This window comes from Heterodontus francisci, chromosome 22, assembly GCF_036365525.1.
Source record: "Heterodontus francisci isolate sHetFra1 chromosome 22, sHetFra1.hap1, whole genome shotgun sequence".
NCBI classification, from domain to species: Eukaryota; Metazoa; Chordata; class Chondrichthyes; order Heterodontiformes; family Heterodontidae; genus Heterodontus; species Heterodontus francisci.
In genome coordinates this window covers 75500348-75525035 of record NC_090392.1, presented here as the reverse complement: position 1 = coordinate 75525035, position 24688 = coordinate 75500348, and the positions used below count along the sequence as shown (strand labels likewise).

The 24688-nt window shown below is 42.2% G+C and overlaps 1 protein-coding gene across 2 annotated transcripts in view; it reads left to right on the top strand.

The window, feature by feature from the left end:
• ttc12 (tetratricopeptide repeat domain 12) overlaps window positions 1-24688 on the top strand; it is a 47670-nt gene that overhangs the window by 4602 nt on the left and 18380 nt on the right. For both annotated transcript variants that reach the window (XR_010977205.1, XM_068054344.1), the window contains exons 4-16: window positions 647-724; window positions 2037-2158; window positions 3319-3378; window positions 5763-5834; window positions 6938-6998; window positions 8410-8598; window positions 11303-11372; window positions 13629-13717; window positions 14391-14559; window positions 16117-16209; window positions 18112-18175; window positions 18417-18551; window positions 21861-21965. Coding sequence is in view for 1 of the 2 variants with exons in the window: in XM_068054344.1 (XP_067910445.1) it covers window positions 647-724; window positions 2037-2158; window positions 3319-3378; window positions 5763-5834; window positions 6938-6998; window positions 8410-8598; window positions 11303-11372; window positions 13629-13717; window positions 14391-14559; window positions 16117-16209; window positions 18112-18175; window positions 18417-18551; window positions 21861-21965 (1307 nt within the window). In the remaining variant the exon portion in view is untranslated. The remainder of the gene's footprint in view (window positions 1-646; window positions 725-2036; window positions 2159-3318; window positions 3379-5762; window positions 5835-6937; window positions 6999-8409; window positions 8599-11302; window positions 11373-13628; window positions 13718-14390; window positions 14560-16116; window positions 16210-18111; window positions 18176-18416; window positions 18552-21860; window positions 21966-24688) is intronic.

The following is a 24688-nucleotide window of genomic DNA, read 5'->3' as shown; positions in this document are numbered from 1 at the left end:
GTTGAACGCCATTTGGAAGAAGCACTGAGGGTGGCAAGGGCACAAAATGTACTCTGGTACATTTAAAGGACATTGCTGCTCGACTGGGTCTGGCCAGGTGGTGAAGGAACCAACAAGAGGGAAAAACCTACTTGACTTCATCCTCACCAATCTGCCACATGTATCCTCAATGTGAAGACTGGACTTTGTCTCCACCAGGACTGTGCGGTGGTCACTCCTGTCAATACTGTCATGGACAGATGCATCTGCGACAGGTAGATTCGTCGGGAGGCAGTTGCTTTGGGAGTCCTCAACTGCCACATCCAGTTGTGAGTGGTGGACAGTTAAACAACTGACAGGAGGAGGAGGGTCCACAAACATCCTCATCCTCAATGATGGGGAGGGGGGGGAGGGGGGAGCCAAGCACAGCAGTGCAAAAGACAAGGCTGAAGTATTTGCATCCATCTTCTGCCAGAAGTGCCAAGTGGATGATGCTCGATGTTGATATTATGCCTAAATTGAAAATAACTCCATTCCCCAACAGTAACATCCTTACTTAACACAAAAATTCACCATAAAAAACACCAATTACAACATGGTAGCAGAGGGATTGGTTTAGGATGTTTTTTGATTCTGCTGAATATTATTTGTGGCTTATTTTTTAAAGAGGATTTCTTAACGATTCTCGAGAGGGATGCAGAGGCAAGAGGGGAGAGAAGAAAAAAAAATCAAAAGCTAGCCAATGGTAAGTAATTTTGATTGTTGCAGCTATTATTGCATAAGATATAGGAACAGGAGTATGGCCATACGGCCCCTCAAACCTGCTCCGCTAGTTAATAAGTTCATGGCTGATCTTCTATATCAACTCCATTTTCTTGCTCTATCCTTGTATTATTATTATAATAAATACCATTTTTATTTACTTCGAACTTCCTGGTGCACTCAGGATTATATAGAAGCCCAACCACAAGTTCAAAAGTGTTCCATTAAGTAGCATTTACTGACCACTTACTAAATAAACTTGATTCAATAATAAGTTTCCCTTCTGGATCTTTGCACTATAGGTTTATGTTTGGATGTAGCTTCCCTGCGCAAAATAACATCTTGTACTTATATAGAGCCCTTAATATAGTAACACAAAAGTCCGAGTGTATCAGGCCTGTGTCCTCAGTACCTTGTTCTACGGCAGCGAGGCCTGGACAACGTATGCCAGCCAAGAGCGACGTCTCAATTCATTCCATCTTCGCTGCCTTCGGAGAATACTTGGCATCAGGTGGCAGGACTATATCTCCAACACAGAAGTCCTTGAAGCGGCCAACACCCCCAGCTTATACACACTACTGAGTCAGCGGCGCTTGAGATGGCTTGGCCATGTGAGCCGCATGGAAGATGGCAGGATCCCCAAAGACACATTGTACAGCGAGCTCGCCACTGGTATCGGACCCACCGGCCGTCCATGTCTCCGTTATAAAGACGTCTGCAAACGCGACATGAAATCGTGTGACATTGATCACAAGTCGTGGGAGTCAGTTGCCAGCATTCGCCAGAGCTGGCGGGCAGCCATAAAGACAGGGCTAAATTGTGGCGAGTCGAAGAGACTTAGTAGTTGGCAGGAAAAAAGACAGAGGCGCAAGGGGAGAGCCAACTGTGCAACAGCCCCAACAAACAAATTTCTCTGCAGCACCTGTGGAAGAGCCTGTCACTCCAGAATTGGCCTTTATAGCCACTCCAGGCGCTGCTTCACAAACCACTGACCACCTCCAGGCGCGTATCCATTGTCTCTCGAGATAAGGAGGCCCAAAAGAAAAAGAAGAAATATAGTGAAATGTCCCAATGTGTTTCTTCAAAGGGAGGAGGGGATAAACATTAAATAGGAGCTAGAGGCTACTGAAGGCATAGAAGAAATGGAATGTGTTAGGCTTCTGAAAACAAGGAGAAACTTCCACCATCCTTTAAGATCATTAACTCACTCTGTAAAATATTTCTCCTCATCTGGGACTATGTTATTAATTTTCATTCTACTTTTCTGTTTTGAACATTAATATTTTCTTCTGTAGCATTAAAAGAGAAGGGGAATGCAGCATTTAGCAATGGGGACTATGTAACTGCTGTGCAATACTATACGGATGGCTTGGAAAAGCTACGAGATTTTCAGGCCCTATACACCAATCGAGCACAGGTATGTGTAACCATTCGTTGTTAGATGTGCTCTGGAATTGTTACTTCATGAAAACTGTTTATAAGGATGGCTGTTGGAGGAAGGTGGATGTTTATGCCTATAATTTTTTTGTGAGGTTACGAAATGTATTTTTCCCCAGGGGTCACAAGCCACTTCTGGCTGAGGAGGGTAAATGACCTGTTCTTGGACCTCTATTGCTACTGTCACAAGCTGGTTGCCAGAGAAATGACTCTTAGATTTACACAGTGCCTTGCCTTGCATCTCAGAAATGTTTCCAAGCATAATCCCTTTGAAGACCTGGTAGACTTGGCAGACATTTTGCACACTAGATCCCACAAGCACGAGCGAAGTGACGGGCCAGTTAATTCAGTTTGGATGGTTTTATTTTGGGGGGGATTGTTGGCCAGGACATTAGATAACTCCCTGTTGTTTTTCGAATCGTTCCAGGCGTCTTTAACATCTATCTAAACTGCCAAAACAAGTAAATGGAGCCTTGATTTAAAAATTTCATCTGAGGGATGACATTCCCAACTGTGCAGTATACCCCTACTTTTCTCAGCTTTTAATTATGGCCAGGGGCTGTTTGATGCTGACACTAGGTGCGAGAAGTAGAAACTCTGAAAGGCTGACAAAACTTGTGCAAAAAAGTAACTCAGTTTAGACAAATTCCTTCAAATATGTCAACAAAAAGTTGGTTCATTTTTGTGAAAGATGAAGGGTCATAACATTTTCTAGCCCATTTTAAGAACAAAGATAAGTGAGATTAATGCTCTAGGCATAGTTCTCACAACAGCACTACTGTAGAGTTGAAACTATGAAGGAATATCATAAGATTATGTACTGCCTATAGTAGTATATCTTGCATTTCCTTTAAATCAGCCTGGAAGGCAAGAAATAGAGCCTACCGAAGAATCTCTCTTTATTGACCACATCCTTCCATCCTCTCTCCAGAAATACAGCTAATTATTTCTTGAATCCATTTACACTGTCCAATTCAATGGCCTTTCCTGGTAACTTATTCCACACTTCTATTCTTATGGGTGAAAAAATTCTATCTGACTTGCTCTTAATTTTCCTAATTTTTGACCTGTCCCCTAGGATTTGAACCAGTTGCCATATATATTTATAGTCACCAAATGTCTGTGTTTTTCTGTTTTCAGGCGTACATCAAGCTAGGAAAATATGATGAGGCAATCATTGACTGTGAATGGGCCCTGAAGGTAAGGGCAAAATATAAGGGTATAATAAATGGATTTTTAGATTTCGTGTGTGTGAGTGTGTGTGTGTGAACTGTTACAATTGTTCAGGTTTTTCTGAAACTACATTTTCTCTCAACTCTTTCACAACAATTCTCATAAATTTACTTAGAACTCAACAATCAGGAATCTTATTTCAGCAGCCTTTCTCTTTCCAAGCTATGTGAGCCTGAGGGTTCACTACCTTCAGTAATTTTACTGGGTTAAGCTTTGCTTGATAATTTCACCAGAGAAGCACCATGGAATGTTTTGCTACATTAAAGGCACTATATAAGTGCAAGTTGTTGTTGGTGCTGTGCAATGACAGATGCTTTGGATTGCAGGCTCAAATAAATATTTACATTGAATAGAGAATATATGAAACATGAAATATTGGTAAATACTAATTGTACAATGAAAGTATAAAATAGACGCATATTGTAAAAAGTCCATAATGAGTTAATTACCTTCGTAAAAACAGCCTTTGGATCCGGAGCGCAAGTTTCTGAATGGCAGATTCCACCTTCTTTCAAAGTGTCATATCACCTTTGGTATCATAGTGTCAATTCGAATTGAAAAGTGATGCATGTAATTGGAGCCTCACATTACAAGATAACTAATTGCTGCCATCATGAATTCCTGGAGTGCAGAGGACTTTTAATTCATTGTTACCTAATTAGACTTTTGTGGGATTGTTTTGTTTTATTATTGTTGTGCAGCCACTCAGAGGGTGAAACACTCATCCAGTTATATGCAGAATAATGCGATTTATCCTTTTGTACACCACAGCAGTACTGAGGCTGCCGTCTTGAAAATGTCCTTAATCACAAGACAAGCTTAGTAAAAATTAAAACTTACAGCAGCACTACTTTCTAAAAATGAGGTAAACGAATATTGAAATAACAAATGGAAAATATACATTCCTAGTATGGAATTAAATGCATGGTTGCTGCTTAAACTTCACGAGTATTCTCAGTATACTTTTTTCCATAATTTGTAAGGTATCTTGAAGATAGCTGCCAACAAGTTGGGGAGAGCATGGTTTCATTGATAATCCATGGTTAGTCAGTTTTATTAAGGTTAAGTGTTGCATTATCTTTAAGCAATCACGCTTGTGTAAATCAAAATTAGGTGAATGAAAAAATAAATCGGGGGTTCATTTGGACGCTAAGGGAATTAAGGAGTGGGGGATAGGGCAGCGAAGTGGAGTTGAGGTAGATGATCAGCCATGATCTCATTGAATGGCGGAGCAAACTGGAGGGGCTAAATGACCTATTCCTGCTCCTATTTTTTATGTTAGAGTCATAGAGAGATACAGCACTGAAACAGGCCCTTCGGCCCACTGAGTCTATGCCGACCAACAGCCACCCATTTATACTAATCCTACATTAACCCCATATTCCCTACCACATCCCCATCATTCTCCTACCACCTACCTACACTAGGGGCAATTTACAATGGCCAATTTACCTATCAACCTGCAAGTCTTTGGCTGTGGGAGGAAACCAGAGCACCCAGCGGAAACCCACGCAGTCACAGGGAGAACTTGCAAACTCCGCACAGGCAGTACCCAGAATCGAACCCGGGTCGCTGGAGCTGTGAGGCTGCGGTGCTGACCACTGTGCCGCCCCAATATAGCCAGTGAGGAATACAGGACCTATTGTATGAATAAAGAAAGATTTTAATTCTCTTTGGACTATATCACTTAAGTTATTAAGTCTTCCTCACTTGCAGAATGCACGGAGTATCCAACAGTGACCTTCCACTTTACCCGAGTTCCTATAATATCTTTCATCCCCACATGGCGGTGATTGGCGATTTAAGAGTTCTTGTTGCAGATGCAAGCTAAAGAACAAATTTGCATTTATATAGCATTATATTCTGTTTCTCCAAAACATCCCAAAGCGATTTACGTACAATAATTACTTTGAAATGCATTTGATGATACATAGCTAACTGTGCCAGTCAGGTTTCACATATGTAGAGTTCGACAAACAGCAGTGAGATGAATGACTAGATCATTAGTGGTTTTGGTGGTGGTAATTGAGGGAGAAATAGACCAGAACATAGGAAGAACTCCATGTTCTTCTTTCAAAAATTACCATGGGATCTTTAATGACTATCTGAACCATTTGAACAGGCAAATGGTGCCTCAGTTTAATGTTGCAGCCAGAAGATGGCACCACTGACATTGCAAAACCCTCTCAGTACTGCATTGAAGTGTCAGTCTAAATTTTGCACTCACATCCTAAAGTGGCCCGGCAGCCTCCAGCTAAACTGGTGATGGGCACAGTCAAACTGGTCTAGGTAGGTTATTGGTTCCTTACGCTTGGCCATTTAATGTGCTGCTCTTTATTTTATGACTGCAGTGCAATGAGAATTGTATAAAGGCATACGTCCATATGGGAAAGGCTAACCAGAGCTTAAAGAAGTATGAGGAGGTAAGATTGTTTCAGTAATTTACATTTATGATCACAGCTATTTGTTGATATGTAATGTAATAAGTCTGAGATTAAAAATCTAATTGCTTTAAATTGCTGAAGTGGCTTTTAACACTGCTTTTGGCTTTCAAGACAATCTTTAATCTTTACTAAATGTAAATTAAGTTGAAAGCAAAGGAGACTGTGCAACAGATAAATCTTCCTTTCCCATTTTGTTCCTCCAGTCAATCTCAGATAAACAAAGACTAGGCAGATTCTAGAATTCGAATAGATTAAGGCCAGTCAACTATTCATATTTGTTTGAGTATAATTTCCAGTTTAGGGCATTACACAACTGTCCGCTTTTTCAGTACTCCATACAATTAAGTTTTATAATTATTTCACTGTCAAGTGTGACCATAGTACACTTCTAAAGTTTAACCAATTTTGTGGGACAAGCATCAAAATAGAAAAAAAAATGTTTGTGTAGCTGAATTACAAATCAAACCTATATTTAAACTGTGGTGAAAACACATTACTGATCAAAACTATAGCTTTTAAAAAATCCTCGAAAATGGTTTCTGATGTGAATAAAACTCTCTTCACTAATGCTGTAGTATGTATCTATAGCTGTTTATATAATATTATAAGTGGGCTTACCAGTCAAACCTTAAAAACAGAAAGAAAGCCAGTTGTGACCTGCAGGCTGAAGAGCAATTGAACTGTGACCTCACCCAGTGTTTACTTAACAGCAGTTAGACTTTGTGGCCTTAAGGCTTATATAGCTTCACCTTAGCAGCAGAATAATACATCAGGCACATTATGATATAATGCTTCTGTTCTTACAAAACAGTGTATTATTTTACGAGTCGTGCCAAGTAAAATTGGCTAATATTTATATGTATAAAAGGAAGTGTTTTCAGGATGCATTCTTGTTTTCGGGGTTCAGATGACTGTATGAGCATTACTGTTGCAGTTACTGGTTTTTGCTTTTTCGCTGCAGTATTCAATTAGATCACTGCAGTGTAGTCAATCCTGAGTGCCCATTGTTCCATGTCTTCAGAAGGTCAGTGTTGCTGAAGTGGGGGATGCTCTGATCTAAATGGGTTTATGTTCCCCACCAGGCTCGAGTGTGCTATCAGAAGATTTTAGAAATTGATCCAAACCGAGAGAAGCTGGTTAAAGGTACGAGAAATGTTTGTTCACTTTAAGAAGCATTAAGCAATTGTATAGTCCAAAATATAAAGAACAAAATGTGAGTGCTTATTTGCGTGTACTAAATTATTCTCCATTTACTTATTGCTTGCTTTAGAACTGCTGGTTAGAGAGCTCCCTGTATATGAGACTAGAGGTGAGAAAAATCATCAGGGACCAACTCCTGATCATTATCCAGCATCTTTTAATTCATGGACCCAAGCCTTGTGTATCAGTGGAGCTGTTTGAGTACCGGTGCTAACTCGGCCTCACCCGATGCCAAAACGGGCATTGTTTCCAGCAAGGGTCACTGGATATCCATCTGGAACAAGAACCATGAGTGACTAAGGGTTGAATTTTATGAGACCCTCGATGTCGGGGGACATGGCGGGGGGGGCCCGCCTTGCCCCACGATGCTGAGAAGGCCCCGCCGGATACTAGCAGCGGCGGCGAGGCCTCAGTGCGGCCACCCCCACCCGGCGGTTGGGCCTTCATCCAAATGTTTAAATGAACATTAATTAAATGCAAATTACCTTACCTGCCGATGGCAGCCGTCCCACACCGATTTTATGGCCGAGCCGCCGCGTCTCGTGCGCCTTCGGCACTGTTGGAGTTCTGAGACGTGACACTGGTGGGGAAAGGGCAGGAATAAAATTGTCAGGGTGGGAGGGGTGGGGGAGCAAGGTAAACACTTTTTATTGGCTGTGGGAATGGTGGGAAGGGGTTGCAGGGCAAATGTGAGAAGGGTAGGGGGGAAAGTTCAGGTCGGGAATAAAATAAGTTTTCAGAATAAAGGGCAATGAAAAGACTATGGGGGGTGGTTGGAAAAGGGTCTTCATCTTCTAATTATTTATTAAAAACAAATGAAATGTAATATGGCTTTAAAAATGCAAAATTGTTGCTAAGGGCTTGAAAGCTCTTTAAAAATGGTGCCGGTGCCTACGTGATGGTGCCAGACACTGTTGCCAGGGACGCGGCGGCCGCCCACTCTACATCATCGGGGGCGGCCGCTCTGCTCCCTCTGTTTAAATCAGCCCCTGTGCGTAACATCGCGGGTGCTGTGCGGCGGCACTTCCGTGTCAGAAGGCCGCCGCTTTCACAGCCTGCCGCCGTGGCCATAGTGTGCTGATAAAATTCAGCCCTGAGTTTCTGTTCTCTGGCACCGGGAGCATTGAGTCCGTTTACTGCCACTTAGAAGAAAACAGAAAATGAGCCTGAGACTTTTCTGGTCTTTCTGGGTCATTATTACAACACATGTTTCATTTATCCACCGAACCATTGGGTAAACTGTATACATTACCTTAGTAGTTGCATTCTGAATATGCTTTGATTTGTTATTACTGTAGTTTATAATATTTGCCTTTTCTAACTGCTGACAGAAATTCTGTCTTTCAACATTTAGAATATATAAATTTATTGGAACTAGCTCAGAAAAAGGAACAGCAGGAGAAAGAAGTTGTGAAAGAGTTTGAACGGGGCAACGTGAACACTACAACAGCCCATGAAGTGCTAAAGAAACTATCCAGCCCCAATAAGATTCCTCTCTTCTATCTTGGTGGTGTGAGGTTACTGACTGAGTTGATGAAGGAGTGTAAGTCGAAGATAAAGTGATGCCTTTAACTGTCATAGATCTACCCAGATGCATTCAATTTTGAGATGGTGTCTCACTGTGGCAGTGTCAATACTGGATAAATGCAATCTGTGGGGCTCAGTGAATGGCATAAGTGGTGCCATATAAACAAAATGCTGGAAATACTGCCTGAACTGCTGAATATCTATGGATAGTTAATATTTCAGGCCTGTGACCTTTTGTCAGTACTGGAAGGTGTTAAGGTCTGTGATAAGGCAGAAGGCAGGACTCATTAAATTAATAGCAGAATCCTTACTGGCACCTGCTAGCTCCAAAAAATAAGTACAATGAAAATAATCTGAAATTGCTGAACTTAATGTTGAGTCCGGAAGGTTGCAAAGTGCCGAAGTGAAAGATGAAGCGCTGTTCCTGGAGCTTACGTTGAGCTTTATCGGTTCAGTGAGGGAGACTGAGGATAGAGCGGTCATAGTGGGAGTGTAACAGGGAATTAAAGTGACCAGAAGCTCAGGGTCACACTTGCAGACTGAAAGGAGGTGTTCAGCTAAGCAATTGCCCAATCTGCGTTGGTCGCCCCAATGTAGAGGAGATGACGTCGTGAGCAGAGAATATAGTATCTAATTGATGTCATCAGTTCATGTAACCTAGTCCATTTGTTACCTTGCATATTCACTTTTCTACAGATGCCTCTGGATAATGTTCAGGACAGTTTTTTTTCTTCACTGGCCTGGGGTGCTGAGGCAGTTATAGTGCTCTTATTGGTGCAGCTGAATCAGGTGACTTAGCATAAACTGTGGGTTTGAAGCTAACATCCTCCTGGTTTGTATAACTCAATTCCATATTATGGAACACACACACAGGAACTTTCAGCAGACAATGAACATGTACATTTTGAAGAGGACCGATTTGCTTGGTTATGGGAGAAAGCTGTTGGGCTGAATTTTGTTCTGCTCTCAACATTTGGGGGGGGGGGGAAGGGCACGCTGGAAGATCAGAGCAGAACGGCCCCTCTACTGAGCCTGATGCCGGGATTGCAGGGCCCGATCTTCCGGCGGCAGCGAAGCTCCACGGCAGCCCTTCTGCTCGGCAATGGGATCCTGCTTTAAATATTTAAAAAGGCCTCATGTATCCATTTAAATACAATTCCCTGCGATCTGACTGTCGGACCCGGATCTTCCGTGCGACGTGCAGCACTCTCGCACCTTCACTTTCCTGTCCAGGGAAAGCTGGCACCACCGAGTTGGGGAAGGGGGGGAATTCAGTATTTTTAGTGTAGTGGGGGCAGAAGGGGTGACCTCTGCACTTTGTGTAGTTAGGAGTTATGGAAAGAGGTGATCTCTGTACTTTGTGCAGTTGGTGGGGGGGAAAGGGACGAACTCTGAACTTTGTACATTTGTGGGGGAGAAGGGATCAACTCTGCAATTTCGGTATTTTTGTGGGGGGAAACGGGGCAAACATTTATTTTCGGTGTAGCGGGGGAGAAGGGATTCAACTCTGCAGTTGAGCAGGGCTGGCAACCCTCTACAAATGGCATCAGCGCCTGTGCAGAGACATTTGACACTGTTTTCGGCATTGCCCGAGGCCACCCCACCCTGTGGTTAGTGGGAGGGCGGGGGGTGGGTGCGGCAGCCCTGCATATTCTAATGAGCTGAAGATCGCGGTGGGAAAACAAAATCCAGCCCGTTGTGAGGGACTAAGTTGAACAGATCTTTCAAAGAGCCAACACAGGCAAGACAGGCCGAATGGCCGCCTTCTATGTGGTAAGATTTTATGATTCTAACATAGGAAGTAGGAGCAGGAGTAGGCCATTTGGCCCATCGAGCTCTGCCATTCAAACAGGTCATGGCTGATTAACATGCATCAGGGAATCCAACTGAGAAGATTCTTCTAACTTGGGGCAAATAGATACAAGTGGAAGACAATCTCAAGGCTGGAATACTTTACCAATCCTTTTCTAACAACTCCAGGAAAACCATCCCAATAACTAGTCTCTATACTATACCCAATTCCCTCAATTTGATTACATGGAAATTTTACCCTTAATAATTTGCTGCAAAATATTAAACACAGAAAAAGTAACACATAAGAGGAAAGAAGAAAATTTAACATGTTTTTAACTAATCAAAGGCTATATATAGTCTATTCACAATGCAAATGTAGATTTTAAAAAGTCTTGCCCTTTCTCCTGCTCTGCCCTCCTTGCTGAGGTACAGTTTCATGGATGCTGGTCACCCTGTGGAACCTTGACCAAGAGGCAGTTATTATGTAGCAGCTTGCCTCATTGGACTGGCAGCATTCTCACCTCTGAGTCAGAAAATTGGGGTTTGCAAGGGCGAGTTTGGTACTTTAAATCTGTAGAGAGGTATAAAAAACAATTACTCATAGGCTAATAAAGTCTTGAATTGTTTCTTTGTGGTAGGAGATTGGTTTCCTGACTTTTGACTTTCACCCGTTATTCCCCTATCCCACCCGCTGTCCTCCATGTCCCTTTGTTTTGTAAAAGGGTCTTGATTATCTCTTAATTTCAGGTCCTGATAAACTTGGACCATGCATTCATCTTTTATTTATAAATGGTGATGGCTTTATATTGTATTTCCAGCATTTCATGTTTTTGGAATCTGACACATTACCATCTGTAATAAGGGACGATGGGCATTCGTTTATTTTTAAACTTTGTCAAGAATATGTCTTTTATTTGCTGTTGTAGGCACTGAACAGACTTTATTCAGAACAAATGGTGGATTCAGTGTTATCAATGACAATGAGATTATAAGAAGGTAAGGATCCATGGCTATTGTCAATACTGGGATCAGATAACATCAAAGCCTAGACCAGGGATTGGCAACCTGCAGCTCGAGAGTCACATGCAGCTCTTTAACATCTAAAACAAAATTAAGACAAGAAAATGACATTTCAAAGGACGCGACGCAAAACAGTTTTCCTTATTTAGTTAATAAAAGCAAAATACTGCGGATGCTGGAAAGCTGAAACAAAAACAAGAAATGCTGGAATCACTCAGCAGGTCTGGCAGCATCTGTGGAAAGAAGCAGAGTTAACGTTTCGGGTCAGTGACCCTTCTTCGGAACTCATTATTTAGTTATGCATTTGCTTAATCAAAAAGGTAGTTTCTACGCTGTCGGGCTTGAAACGTGGTATGGGTACTTGAAAAGCTTTAGCAATTCATATCACAAGATGCAAAAAAGCATAGGTGTTTTAGTGTTTATATATCTCTGAATTTTGAGACAGTTCCTCAAAAAAAATGTTTGGTTACAAAAAGATTTGCAGGGAAAAAAGGGATTATAAGCTTAATATTTAGAAAAAAATGAATTCAGTCACAGAAAGCAAAAGGGTTGAATGGCATTGAAACGGAGAATCATCGAAAGATGAAAATAGTGACTTTAGCTTGGAGACGACTAGATTTTGATTTGCTCTCAAGCCAAACGGGAGTGGCGTGTGTTTAATATGGGATGAAATGTTTCAAGTTAACAAAAAATCAAATTCTGCCCGGCAATTGTTAGCAAACCTCAAAAGCTTTGCACAAAATTATCCACTTAGAAGTGAGTTAAAACATGCCATTATGATTCCCCAGGAAAAAGTTGATAAAAGTTGAAGGCAAATTCAAGATTTGGGTAGCATCAAGATTCAAGTTTGAAAGCAAAAATAATGTTTTTTTCACCTGTCCCTGGGTGTACAAACTGGATTTTTGCCCAACCTATATACAAGATTGAAAATACGTGGAATTCAGTAGTAACTGCGGTCATTCCTATAAGCGTCAGAGAGAAGTTAAAACAAATGACTTTTTACAACATCACATAAGTGCATAATGTACCTTAGATTCTTGATAAACACATTATTTTCTCAAAGACATCCTTATGCCTTTAGTCAATTCTTTAATTTTATTTTTGTCTTGTGGTTCCCAATAGTTTTTATTTTGGGCAATTTTCTTTAAAAAAAAAGAAAAGGGCCGTTCAGGTAAAAATAAAGGTTGCTGACCCCTGGCCTAGATCAACCAAATTAAGAACGACATACAGACACATTGAAATGCATTTTGCATCTAATAACCTTTATAGCTGGCACTTGACCAGGTCCCATAGTGCCTGGAAGGCCTGCTATTTGGTGTGAGCAGAAATAAATAGTAGTGGTGTGATGGGATGTGCATTCTGAGTTGCACCAGTTAAGAACTTTTATCTGACAGCAGGTTAGGTTCTAGCAAGCATTGTGATACCACCTTGAGGTGGTAGGGCCCACACACCAGCCGGACTTGAAGTACTCCTTTTTCATAGGGCGGCACAGTGGCGCAGTGGTTAGCACCACAGCCTCACAGCTCCAGCGACCCGGGTTCAATTCTGGGTACTGCCTGTGTGGAGTTTGCAAGTTCTCCCTGTGTCTGCGTGGGTTTTCTCCGGGTGCTCCGGTTTCCTCCCACAAGCCAAAAGACTTGCAGGTTGGTAGGTAAATTGGCCATTATAAATTGCCACTAGTATAGGTAGGTGGTAGGGAAATGTAGGGACAGGTGGGGATGTGGTAGGAATATGGGATTAGTGTAGGATTAGTATAAATGGGTGGTTGATGGTCGGCACAGACTCGGTGGGCCAAAGGGCCTGTTTCAGTGCTGTATCTCTAAACTATAAAACTAAATTAACTTCAGTATAACTGGTACATCAGCTTCCCTTCCTCCAGCACAGATTTGTCTTTAGATTCGGGAGCTGACACGGAGTCTGCACTAAGCACACACTACCAGGCATCTATTAAAGGCTATCTCTTTACCATTGTGTACTTTACATAGTAAATGCATATTGCATAATTACAAAGCTACGTGATAATTAATGAAAAAAAGACACATTGCAGGCATTTTTGTAATTTATAAAAATTTATGTTGCTTTTTTCAAGCTAAATTGAATCAATTTTGTCCTTCTGAAAACTAATTGAGTAATCACTGTTTTACCAGGTTTTGAACATTCCAAGCTTTATTATTTGTAAAATTTTGTAAAGACCAGCAATATATATTTTTCTATCATTCATGTTTTTAACAGGAGTCTTACCAGCTCACTGAAGGAACCATATGAGGTGGAGCTTTGTGTTTCTGTCCTTGTGCTGTGGCAGGCAGTCTCTCGTGGGAATGGTAATTAGACACATCTACGCTTATATAGTTAATCGGTCACTTTTTGTACGGATCAGCGCTCGATTTACTTTAATCTGTCAAATCATTACATATGGGAGAGGGGAGGGAATGAAGAAAAGGTAATGCTGTTGATTAGAGACAGCAAGATGATGTCCTGAAGATTTGAAGACCTTAACCTGCAGAGCCTATAAGATAAGACGGCTAAGGCGGGGAACATTAACTGATGCAGTTAAAGTAAATCCAGAATAATTATTTGAAAATAAATCAGAAAAAATAAATTTAAAACTGAGAATACCTTTCTGTAGGTGATGTTATATGGAATAATCTGCCAAATAAGGACTTATGTATAAAGGCATTCAACATGTCGGACTGGCTGAGTTAGTGTACAAAAGGGATGAGTTTCAGTGGGCTGAATGGCCTTCATTCTCTTTGGTTGTTCTCACATTTTGTATTAAACTGCGAATTGAAAAGCTATCACTGCAGGGGGCAGGGCAAGATTACGAATTAGTTCTTACAGTTAACAAGACATGAGAATAATACCAGGACATACACCTTTTACAGCAAGTAATGCAAAATAAATGGCATTCGTTTTACAGATTTCAGCCTGGGTTGGTGAAAAGGCTGGTAAACTTTGTTTGCATCTTTAATCCATAACTTTTTCTTTGGTTTATAGAGGAGAACCAACGTTTGCTTATCACTTCTTCTGGTACAAGTGAACAGTTACTGGATCTGTTGTCATGTAAGGAGAGTGAAATCTACAAGGAGTGCCTAGCTCTACTATCCATTTACTTATTGTCTGAATATGGCAAAGGTTTATTGCTTTGCAGTCTGGATTTAACCAGGTAATCCTCTCCATCAGCCTTGCAAATGGACGAACAGAAATTTTTTTGTGTGTAAGGTTGAAGAAGGAAGGGATAGTGAACTTGTCAGTATATGAGGCCAGTTCAAGTAGTACTTCACGAGAAGGCATTGCAATAGCAATTATTAGAGATAAGTAAAGGGATAATTGACACATATCTGTACCATATAGAGAAATTAAAGGTAGGCAGATGGATACTTTCAGTTGACCTGGTAACCCCAGTTTCCCAGTGCAATACAATTAAAGCCTTATATGGTTGAATTACTATGCTGCTATCTTAATTCTGGACATCTGAACTTTCAAAGATATTTGATGAAGTTTAATCAGCATTAAAGATCTTCCAATTACCACTGAAATGGTAGTGAAAAATTCACCTAATCTAGCATGTCTTGCACAGGTGACAAAAGTGCTGGTCATGGAGATCTGACCCAGTTATATAGGAGTGCATTGATTTATCACATGAAGGAAGATCCCATCATGGGACGACAGCTTTGGGAAAAAAATGGAGTTTGTCAGTGGGTTCTATGAAAAAGGAGTACTTCAAGTAAAAAAGCAATCTTATATTTTCCTTCTTCTACGACTGGAAATATTTTGAGAGGTATTAAGAACATATGAAATAGGAGCAGGAGTGGGCTATCCAGCCCCTCGAGCCTGCTCTGCTATTCAATAAGATCATGGTTGATATTCTACCTCAACTCTACTTTCCTGTCTGATCCCTATACCCCTTGATTTCCTTAGTGCCCAAAAATTTACCAATCTCTGTTTTTTGGATAAGACTGTAACCAAGGCACCCTCTGCTCTCTCAGGTGCACCTAAAAGAACCGAAGGTACTGTTTTGAAGAAGAGCAGGGAGTTACCCCCGGTGTCCAGGCCAATATTTATCCGTCAATTAATATCACTGAAAAACAGATTAACTGGTCATTATCCAATTGCTGTTTGTGGGATCTTGCTGTGCACAAATTGCCTGCCATGTTTCCTACATTACAACAGTGACTACATTTCAAAAGTACTTCACTAGCTGTAAATTGCTTTGGGAGGTCCTTTAGTCATAAAAGGCGCTCCTTAAATTAAAGTTTTGTTTTCTTTCTTTCTTTGAATATACTCAATGACTGAGCATTCACATAGTCCTCAGGGGTGGAGAAGTCTAAAGATTCACAGCCCCTGAGTGATGAATTTCTCCTCACCTCAGCCTTAAATGGCTGACCTCTTATCTGAGACTAGGAACCTAGTTCTAGACTCTCTAGCTAGGGGAAATAGCCTCTTAGCATCTACCCTGTCAAGCCATGTAAGTATTAAGCTTCAGTTAGTGGGAGAAGAATTGAAGTTTTGTTACCTGTTAGTCAACGAAAACACTGTGCCCTAGCTTATAGCGATAGTATCAGTTGGCATGCCCATGTCCATGTAATATATGTGACTGCACTTCAAAAGTTACCCATTAGTTTTCAAACTTTTATGGATGTTCTGGGTTCATGGTGAGGAACTATATAAATGTGAGTTCTTACTTTTTTGACTGGCTGATGTTAATTGTCTTTTTGTGTAGGTTGGTGCAGATCTTAATGGGATTCATGAATTGCACTGATGTAACTGCTAGCGATGCCATGGGAATCCTCAGCAGCCTAGTGCCAGAGAAGAAGTAATCTTATCTTTTCCTTCTGCTTCAAAAATTTATATCTTTCTTAGTTAATTGTTCTGGCTTTTTAAATGCCTTATGTTTGTCTGTAAAATGTTGCGTTATTGAGTCCTTTTGACCAGTCAGATCACAGAAGCAGAGACCATTACTCACCAGTGCCCACCAGCAGATCCATTCCTGTTGTTGTGTCTACCTGAGATGAAACCACGGAGATTTCCTGTTTATAATTTGATCACCATTTCAAACCACATCCCAGACTCACCATGATCAATGTTATAGAAGCTCCACAACTTATATAGAATTACATAGTATTTTGGGCACGGAAACAGGCCATTTGGCCCAATAGGTCTATGCTAGTGTTTATCCTTCACCCTAGCCTCCTCCCATCATACTTCATCTAACCTCATCAACTTAGCCTTTTACTGCTTTTTCCTTCTTGCACTTATCTAGCTTCCCCTTAAATGTATCTATACCATTCAACTCAACTACTCCTTGAGATAGCTAGTTCCACATTATAACCACTCTCTAGGTAAAGAAGTTTCTCCTGGATTCTTTATTGAACTTATTAGTTATCTTGTATTTACACTCCTAGTTTTGGCTTCCCCACAAATGAAAACATCTACCCTACATCTACCCAGTCAAACCTTTCCATAATCTTAAAGACTTATATTACCCCTCAGCCTTTCTAAAGGAAAAAGCCCCAGCCTTTTCAATCTTTCCTCCTGTATATAACCTCACAGTTGTGGTAGCATCCTTGTAAATCTTCTATGAACCTTCTCCAGTGCCTCTGTATCATTTTTATAATATAGAGACCAGGACTGCACACAGTGGTCTAACAAAGGTTTTATATCCCAGCCCAGCAAAAGCAATGCCATGGAAGATAGTACACAGTATATATAGTATACAGTGAAGATCTCTCAATTGTTAGTTCTTATTTTCCTATTGAATTTGGTTCAAAGAAAGTCCTCAAAAATAACGAGTAGAATGAAACCTTGTAGATGTCAGTGTATGATTTTAATTGGACTAGCCAATCCAGGTATGACTATCATGAGAGAGACAAGGAGCAAAGGAATTGGGAAATAGTATTATGTGTTTGTAGTATTCATTTATTCTCTTCCTTTTTTAAAATTTGGTCTAAAATAAGAGTATTTTGTGCATTTCTTGGATTTGGTAGCCATGTTTTTTTTTTAAACTGCATTTTTACAGGGTATGTTGCAACCAAAGTAGATACAAATTACGGTTTAAGCATCAGTATTGGGTTGCAGCCAACCAAAGATTTGGGCTTTCGCTGCAAAGAGTTCAACAATGGGATCATATTTCAGTCTTGCCACTGTGTGCTGCTATCAAGTTCAGGCTAGCCATTTTCTCATGGGTAGAGAGAAAAAGACTGTAGAGCCAATAGTTCCATTATTTTAAGGCCCTTTCAGTTGCTGCATGGACACCTGGATAACCCCACTCTTAGTAGCAGTCCCTTGCATCATTTCGATGGAGAGCAAGAAGGGAACAATACTGAAGCACAGCTCACTAAACCTTCCATAACCAAACAAACTTTGAAAAGAGTTACTGAGACACATGAAACCTAAGTCTGATGAGGTCCATAAGTCAAGGGTGGGGAGGGATTCAAATTGGCTCAGTAGTAGACAGGTTAAAGGCTCTCGATTCAAAATATTAAGAACATAAGATTGATCTAATGCTTCTTCCGAAGTGATGTCAGTCATGATTCCTCAGCACTGCATTGGCTGATAAATTGGGGCTATTAGCTGCTTGTGGCAGTGCCTAATATCTCATATTGAAAGGTGATGCAGGCATATATATGCAATTTTGTTTTCTAAAATTTTGAGTATTTTTGAGATTTTAGCAGAAATGTTTTCATGGCAATAAAACCTTTGATTTCTTCCCCATTAGGTTTAAAAAGCATTGTCAAAATGATTTTGCGTTCAAAGTGTTACCATCATTTGAAATCCTCCTGGTAAGGAATTATTACTGAGGTTTCCCACATATCCACCAGTCACTTAACTTTGCCAGTGTTATTTGAGGTGTTTTTCTGACATTACCTTTATAATACCTCAGGGATTATTTGCTTCAGTTAGTAAGTCCTCAGTACAGTGTCATATTCAAGTCTCAACAAAAACATTTTTCATTTGCTTCAAATAGTCACTTTACTGTTTCTAATACACATTTAAATTTTGCTGCTTTGATACTTTTTGCAGAAAAACTTGAAGTTGACGAATAAGCAGATCTTTCCACAGTGCATTTCGGTCGTGGGGAGCTTAGCATCTGACAAGACAATTTATGGGCAAATAGCAGGAAGAGAAGAATACTGGGAGTCGTGCCTAATTGCTATCGTAAGTCTCCTGAGAATGTGAAAAAACTTGAGTTAGAAATTTCCCCTGTCCATTTAGGATACGAAATATGACAATGACATCTATTTAGTGAGCACCTCTTTTATAGGGCGGCACAGTGGCGCAGTGGTTAGCACCGCAGCCTCACAGCTCCAGGGACCCGGGTTCGATTCCAGGTACTGCCTGTGTGGAGTTTGCAAGTTCTCCCTGTGTCTGCGTGGGTTTTCTCCGGGTGCTCCGGTTTCCTCCCACAAGCCAAAAGACTTGCAGGTTGATAGGTAAATTGGCTATTATGAATTGTCACTAGTGTAGGTAGGTGGTAGGGAAATATAGGGACAGGTGGGGATGTTTGGTAGGAATATGGGATTAGTGTAGGATTAGTATAAATGGGTGGTTGATGTTCGGCACAGACTCGGGCCGAAGGGCCTGTTTCAGTGCTGTATCTCTAATCTATAACAAACAATTATGCTCATTCTCAGGCATTGACAGTGAAAGATTTATAATAATTTTGTTTTATTTTTCATCGTATGGAAAGCAGTCAGAAATGTAATGTATTTTATACAGTCTTTATTCGTAAATGGCTTTCATTATTAACCTGGTTAAAATAATATGAATTGTGTGGTGGGTGGCTGCAGAGTTTATAGGAATTCCGTGACGAGCCTTGGCTCAGTGGTGCACTCTTGCCTGAGTCAGACTGTTTGATTATGCAGTTCCCATTTTATTTGGGCGTAAAACAGGCATTGCGAGATCCAATATGGAGTGTTGATTCTGCACCTGATATGCCTGCACACCATAGTAGTTAGGGTATCCTGTAGTTGTCCAGGGCAACCCTGATTTACATGAGCAATGAGCATAACACGCTGCATGCTTCAGACTGCCACAAATGAATTTTACACTTTGCTGTCAGTTTTCTCAGGTGTAGAACAATATCCAGGCTTGGGCTGATAAGTGGCAAGTAACATTCGCGCCACACAAGTGCCAGGCAATGACCATCTCCAACAAAAGAGAATCTAACCATCTCCCCTTGACATTCAACGGCATTACCATCGCTGAATCCCCCACTATCAACATCCTAGGGGCTACCATTGACCAGAAACTGGAGTAGCCATATAAATACCTTCGCTACAAGAGCAGACCAGAGGCTAGGAATCCTGAGGCGAGTAACTCACCTCCTGACTCCCTAAAGCCTGTCCACAATCTACAAAACACAAGTCAGGAGTGTGATGGAATACTCTCCACTTGCCTGGATGGGTGCAGCTCCAACAACACTCAAGAAGCTCGACACCATCCAGGACAAAGCGGCCCGCTTGATTGGCACCCCATCTACAAACATTCACTCCCTCCACCACTGACGCACAGTGGCAGCAGTGTGTACCATCTACAAGATGCACTGCAGCAATGCACCAAGGCTCCTTCGACAGCACCTTCCAAACCCGCGACCTCTACCAACTAGAAGGACAAGGGCAGCAAATACATGGGAACACCACCACCTGCAAGTTCCCCTCCGAGTCACACACTATCCTGACTTGGAACTATATCGCCGTTCCTTCACTGTCGCTGGGTCAAAATCCTGGAACTCCCTTCCTAACAGCACTGTGGGTGTACCTACCCCACATGGACTGCAGCGGTTCAAGAAGGCAGCTCACCACCACTTTCTCAAGGGCAATTAGGGATGGGCAATAAATGCTGGCCTGGCCAGCGACGCCCACATCCCGTGAATGAAAAAAAAAGAACAGCCAAGCCAATGTTCTTTAGAGGGACCACTGGAAGCTACCACTCAAAGGTAAATTTGAAGCTTTTTACTTACTGTGGAGCTGCCAGTGACTTGCTCCTCCTTCCCCCACCCCCAACCCCCTGACTGTCTGCTTCTCAAACTTATTTGAGGACCTCAGCCTGAAACCTAGCTGTCCAATCATGCTGCCCACCCCCGCCGGTTGTGACAGCTGAGCTGTCTCTGGGGCCAGTCACTACTAGTACTTTCAGCTCGCTGGTACTATCCAGAAGATCAATTTTCTATGGTCCTGTTGCCAGCTTCATTAGGTGCATGCAGCATGTGCCAATTTCTGTCCCATAATAGAGATTGACATAGTTTAGTACCGAGGAAACGCTGCTCTGTCAGAGCTACCGTCTTTCAGAAGAGACGTTAAACCAAGGCCCTGCCTGCTTGATCTGGTGGCTGTAAAAGCTTCCATGACACTATCTGAAGAACAGGGAAGTTCTCTCTGTCCTGGCCAACATTTGTTCTTAAACCAATACCATCATAAAACAGATTTTCTGGTTATTTAACTTGTTGCTGTTTGTGGGGCCTTGCCATGTGCAAATTGACTGCTGTGTTTGCGATGTTACAATAGTCCCTACTTTTTTTTTTATTCATTCATGAGATGTGGGTGTCACTGACCAGGCCAGCATTTATTGCCCATCCCTAATTGCCCTTGAGGCAACTCATCACCACCTTCTCAAGGGCAATTAGTGATGGGCAATAAATGCTGGCCTGGTCAGTGACGCCCACATCCCATGAATGAATAAAAAAAAACTCTTCAAATAGTCCTCCTTCGTGAAGCAAGTTGGGAGTGTTCTGATGACATGAAAGGTGCTGTATCTATGCAAGTTCTTGCTTTTTAGTTTGAGCTGTAAGGGTGAATGTATGATCAGCAACAACCAAAAATGAACCTTACATTGCTGAAATTATCCTTTAGCATACAAATAGATTGTGGGTTCAGGTGGGTTAGCTTCTTGGACATAAGCACACAATATGAATGTAGAGGGTCATCTTAGCTCACCCATCCAGATTCACCCTTCTCTCTCCAATTACATCGTCCAAAAGAATCATTGATGAATCCAGAGGTCCTTATTTCCATCATTTTGCCCAGACGTCCAGTCCAGGTGTTGATGACTGCATGAAGAAGAATTTCCTGACATCAGTTTTAATCATTTCAACCTATGTCCCATTCCCCAACTGTTGTAAGGTTTAGCTTTGTCACAGCAGTGATGAGTTGCAGAATTGATTCTGTAATTAAAATATGTTTGATTCTCAAAGGAGTTAGAAGAAACTTCAGAAATACAGGATTTGGAGGAATGGGTTGAAAGTCCCCAGTTGAGGTGGTGAAAGAAGTGAACTGGATAGTCAAAATGGTTTTTACTTTGTCCAAACCACCTTAATATTTCTCCTTAATTTGATTATACAATGTCATCTGAGGTTTCACTTCATCGTGGCATCACATCCCATTGATTTCTGTGTGCAGACTTGAGGGTATTAGATCTCAAATACTCGATGGTCACCCAATTTTTGATACTGTTTCTCCATTCACACAGGATGAGGCTATATCATCTGCTGCCGAGACAGAGTATAGAGAAACCCTGTACACTCTCCTAGGCCTGATGGTAAACTTTTCCATAGAGCAATGCTGTGCCATCCAGGTAGGAAATTAAGGACAAGGATAGCAAACACTTATCTTTAGATGCTTTTTTTTAAAAAACATTTTCCCACATTTCCTCTGAAGGCAGTGGCAGTACAATTTCCTATAAGTGCCACTGTGCTTCATGCGTGTATCTGAATAGTTAGTCTTGGCAGTCTGTTAACTTACAGGGCATCACAATCGATCTTGAACCTGTCTTCAGCTGATATCCATGCACATGCTTTCCAACAAGACTGTTTGGACAGCAATCAGGACTGAAAACCTTCCTGTCCTTGAGACACTTTGAACTGCTGAGATTAGCCAATTCTGCATAAACTGGGAATTGAATGCTGGCTCTCCCTGGTTTCTTTGGATCAGTGGGAATGGTTTCTTTTTTAAAGATATTAGATGTTCTGCCTGCAGCAATGCTACCAGCTATACACCATTTATTGCAGAGTGGTTATTTTGGCAGCAAGCCCTACTTTTAGCATAATAACTACTGAATGCAAAATCTGTAATATATTACCATTTATTGGCTAAAGCACTAAATGTGATGGCACATAATTGATTGAATTAAGCCATCTTCAATGCATCCTTCAATTTAATTTTTAAAATTAGGTAAAATATAAGTCACTTACATGCATTTGCAGTTTTGGAATGTGACTGCAGTGCTCAAAAGGATAGAAGGAATAAAAGGATCTGTATAAGAATGTTTGGAAATCAGGTCAAGGTTGTAAATGAATCACACTTTCTTGAAGCCCCCCAGCCCCCGGGCACTGAAAGTTGTGATAGGCCCAGTGCACCTCAAACCGCCGAACCTAGCGACATGCCCAGCGCATCCCAACTCCGGGACACCGAGCGAAACGACACCTCTGGCGCACTCCAGCTCCGAGAAGCTGGGAACAGTGATGTTTTCGAGAAGGAAACAACAGCAGAGGACAGCCCAATCCTTGCTGTCTACAAGACCCCCCCGATGTCATCCCAGCGGAACAAACCCTGCATGAGAAACCAGGAGGGGTTCCTGAGCCCAACGAACGTGAAACAGCTTGTGTACACCATGGGTATGCAGGAACATACCAAAGGACTGGATGTAGCAAGGACAAATGGTGTGGGAAACAACAACTAACTTGAAAATGGGTGTAAGGATTGCTTCAATTAACGTGCGTAGCATTAAATCCACTACGCAATGTGTTTCAACCTTGGATTACCTCGCCAAGGTCAAAGCCGACCTACTGTTTCTGCAGGAGTGTGGAATATTAAACCTCAGCACCTACGGGCAATGGTTGAGATGGTGGTCCCACGGGCCATCGATCTGGTTGGGGGTAATGATTCCCGTTCTTCCTGTCTGGGTATTCTGCTGTGGGGAGATAACTTCACCATCTCCGAGGTGAAGGAGGTGGTGGGCGGTCGCCTCTCCTTAGCAGATTTAATGTACAACAATGCTCCACTCCGGTTGATCAACGTGTACACCCCGGTTCAATGCAGCGAGCGGCTGACCATCTTCCAGCAGTTCCCACTGCTGCTGGCTACGTCCAGGCGGTGACTTCAGCTGCATCATCGATGCAGCTGGACGATCTGGCAGTGACGACAGCAAACTGGATGCTACGTCCAGATTCCTAATAGAAACAGTAAAAGATGACAAACTGCACGACGTCTTCAGCAAACCTGCAGATGGAGCACAGCGTAGATACACCTGGTCAAGATCGGACAGGTCTACCCATTCCAGGATTGACTTCCTGTTTGTGTCCCGTGCTGTCACGGTCAGATCCATCGACGTCAAGCTGGTGCTTTTCCCTGACCACTGCCCCTTACTGGCCGACTGTCACTTACAGGATGACCAGCGGGTTGGCAGGGGGACGTGGAAGCTCAATGCTACACTGCTAACCTCAGAGAACATTGAGGAACTCAAAAGGGATTGCAAAGGTTGGAGAACCGTGATATCCCTCTTTGAGTCTCCAGTTCACTGGTGGGAGGTGATCAAGGAAAACATCAAGAGGTTCTTTATGTTCAAAGGCTTTCAGAGGGCGAGAGAGAGACAGAGGGAAATCTCCCGACTCAGAAAAGTATGCAAAATCTGCTGCGGCTGCAATCGATGGGGGTCGAGGTCAAGGAGGACCTTCATGAGGTGAAGAGCCAGCAGGCCTCGCTCTTTGCCACGGAGGCCTCCAAGATCATCTTCCGGTCCAGAGTCCACTCCATTGAGCAGGATGAGATGTGCTCGCATTTCTTCTTCCAAAAGGTACACAGAGAGCGCTCTGTGATCAGCAACCTGAAGGAAGAGGATGGGTCGGTAACATCTTCGCAGTCCGACATACTAAGGATAGCTTTTATGTTGGGCTGTACGACGCGAAGCCCACAGACAGCAGAGCTTCCCAGTCCATCCTGTCATTTATCACAGAGGTCTTAGATGACAACATGAGGGAGAGACTGGACAAGCCGTTAACCCTGGACATGCTGACAAAGGCCGTCATGTCCTTCGAGGCGAGTAAAACTCCCGAAAGCAATGGCTTACCGGTTGAGTTGTTTTCGGCCCTGTGGGACTGGGTCGGCCCAGACCTGCTGGAAGTATACGAGAGTATGCATCTGGCCGGCAGCATGTCAGAATCCACGAGGAAAGGCATCATCACCCTCATCTACAAGCGGAAGGGGGAGAGGGCAGAAATCAGAAATTGGCGGCCCATCTCACTGCTTAATGCTGACTACAAGATTCTGTCCAAAGTCATAGCCACTTGAGTCAAGTCTGCT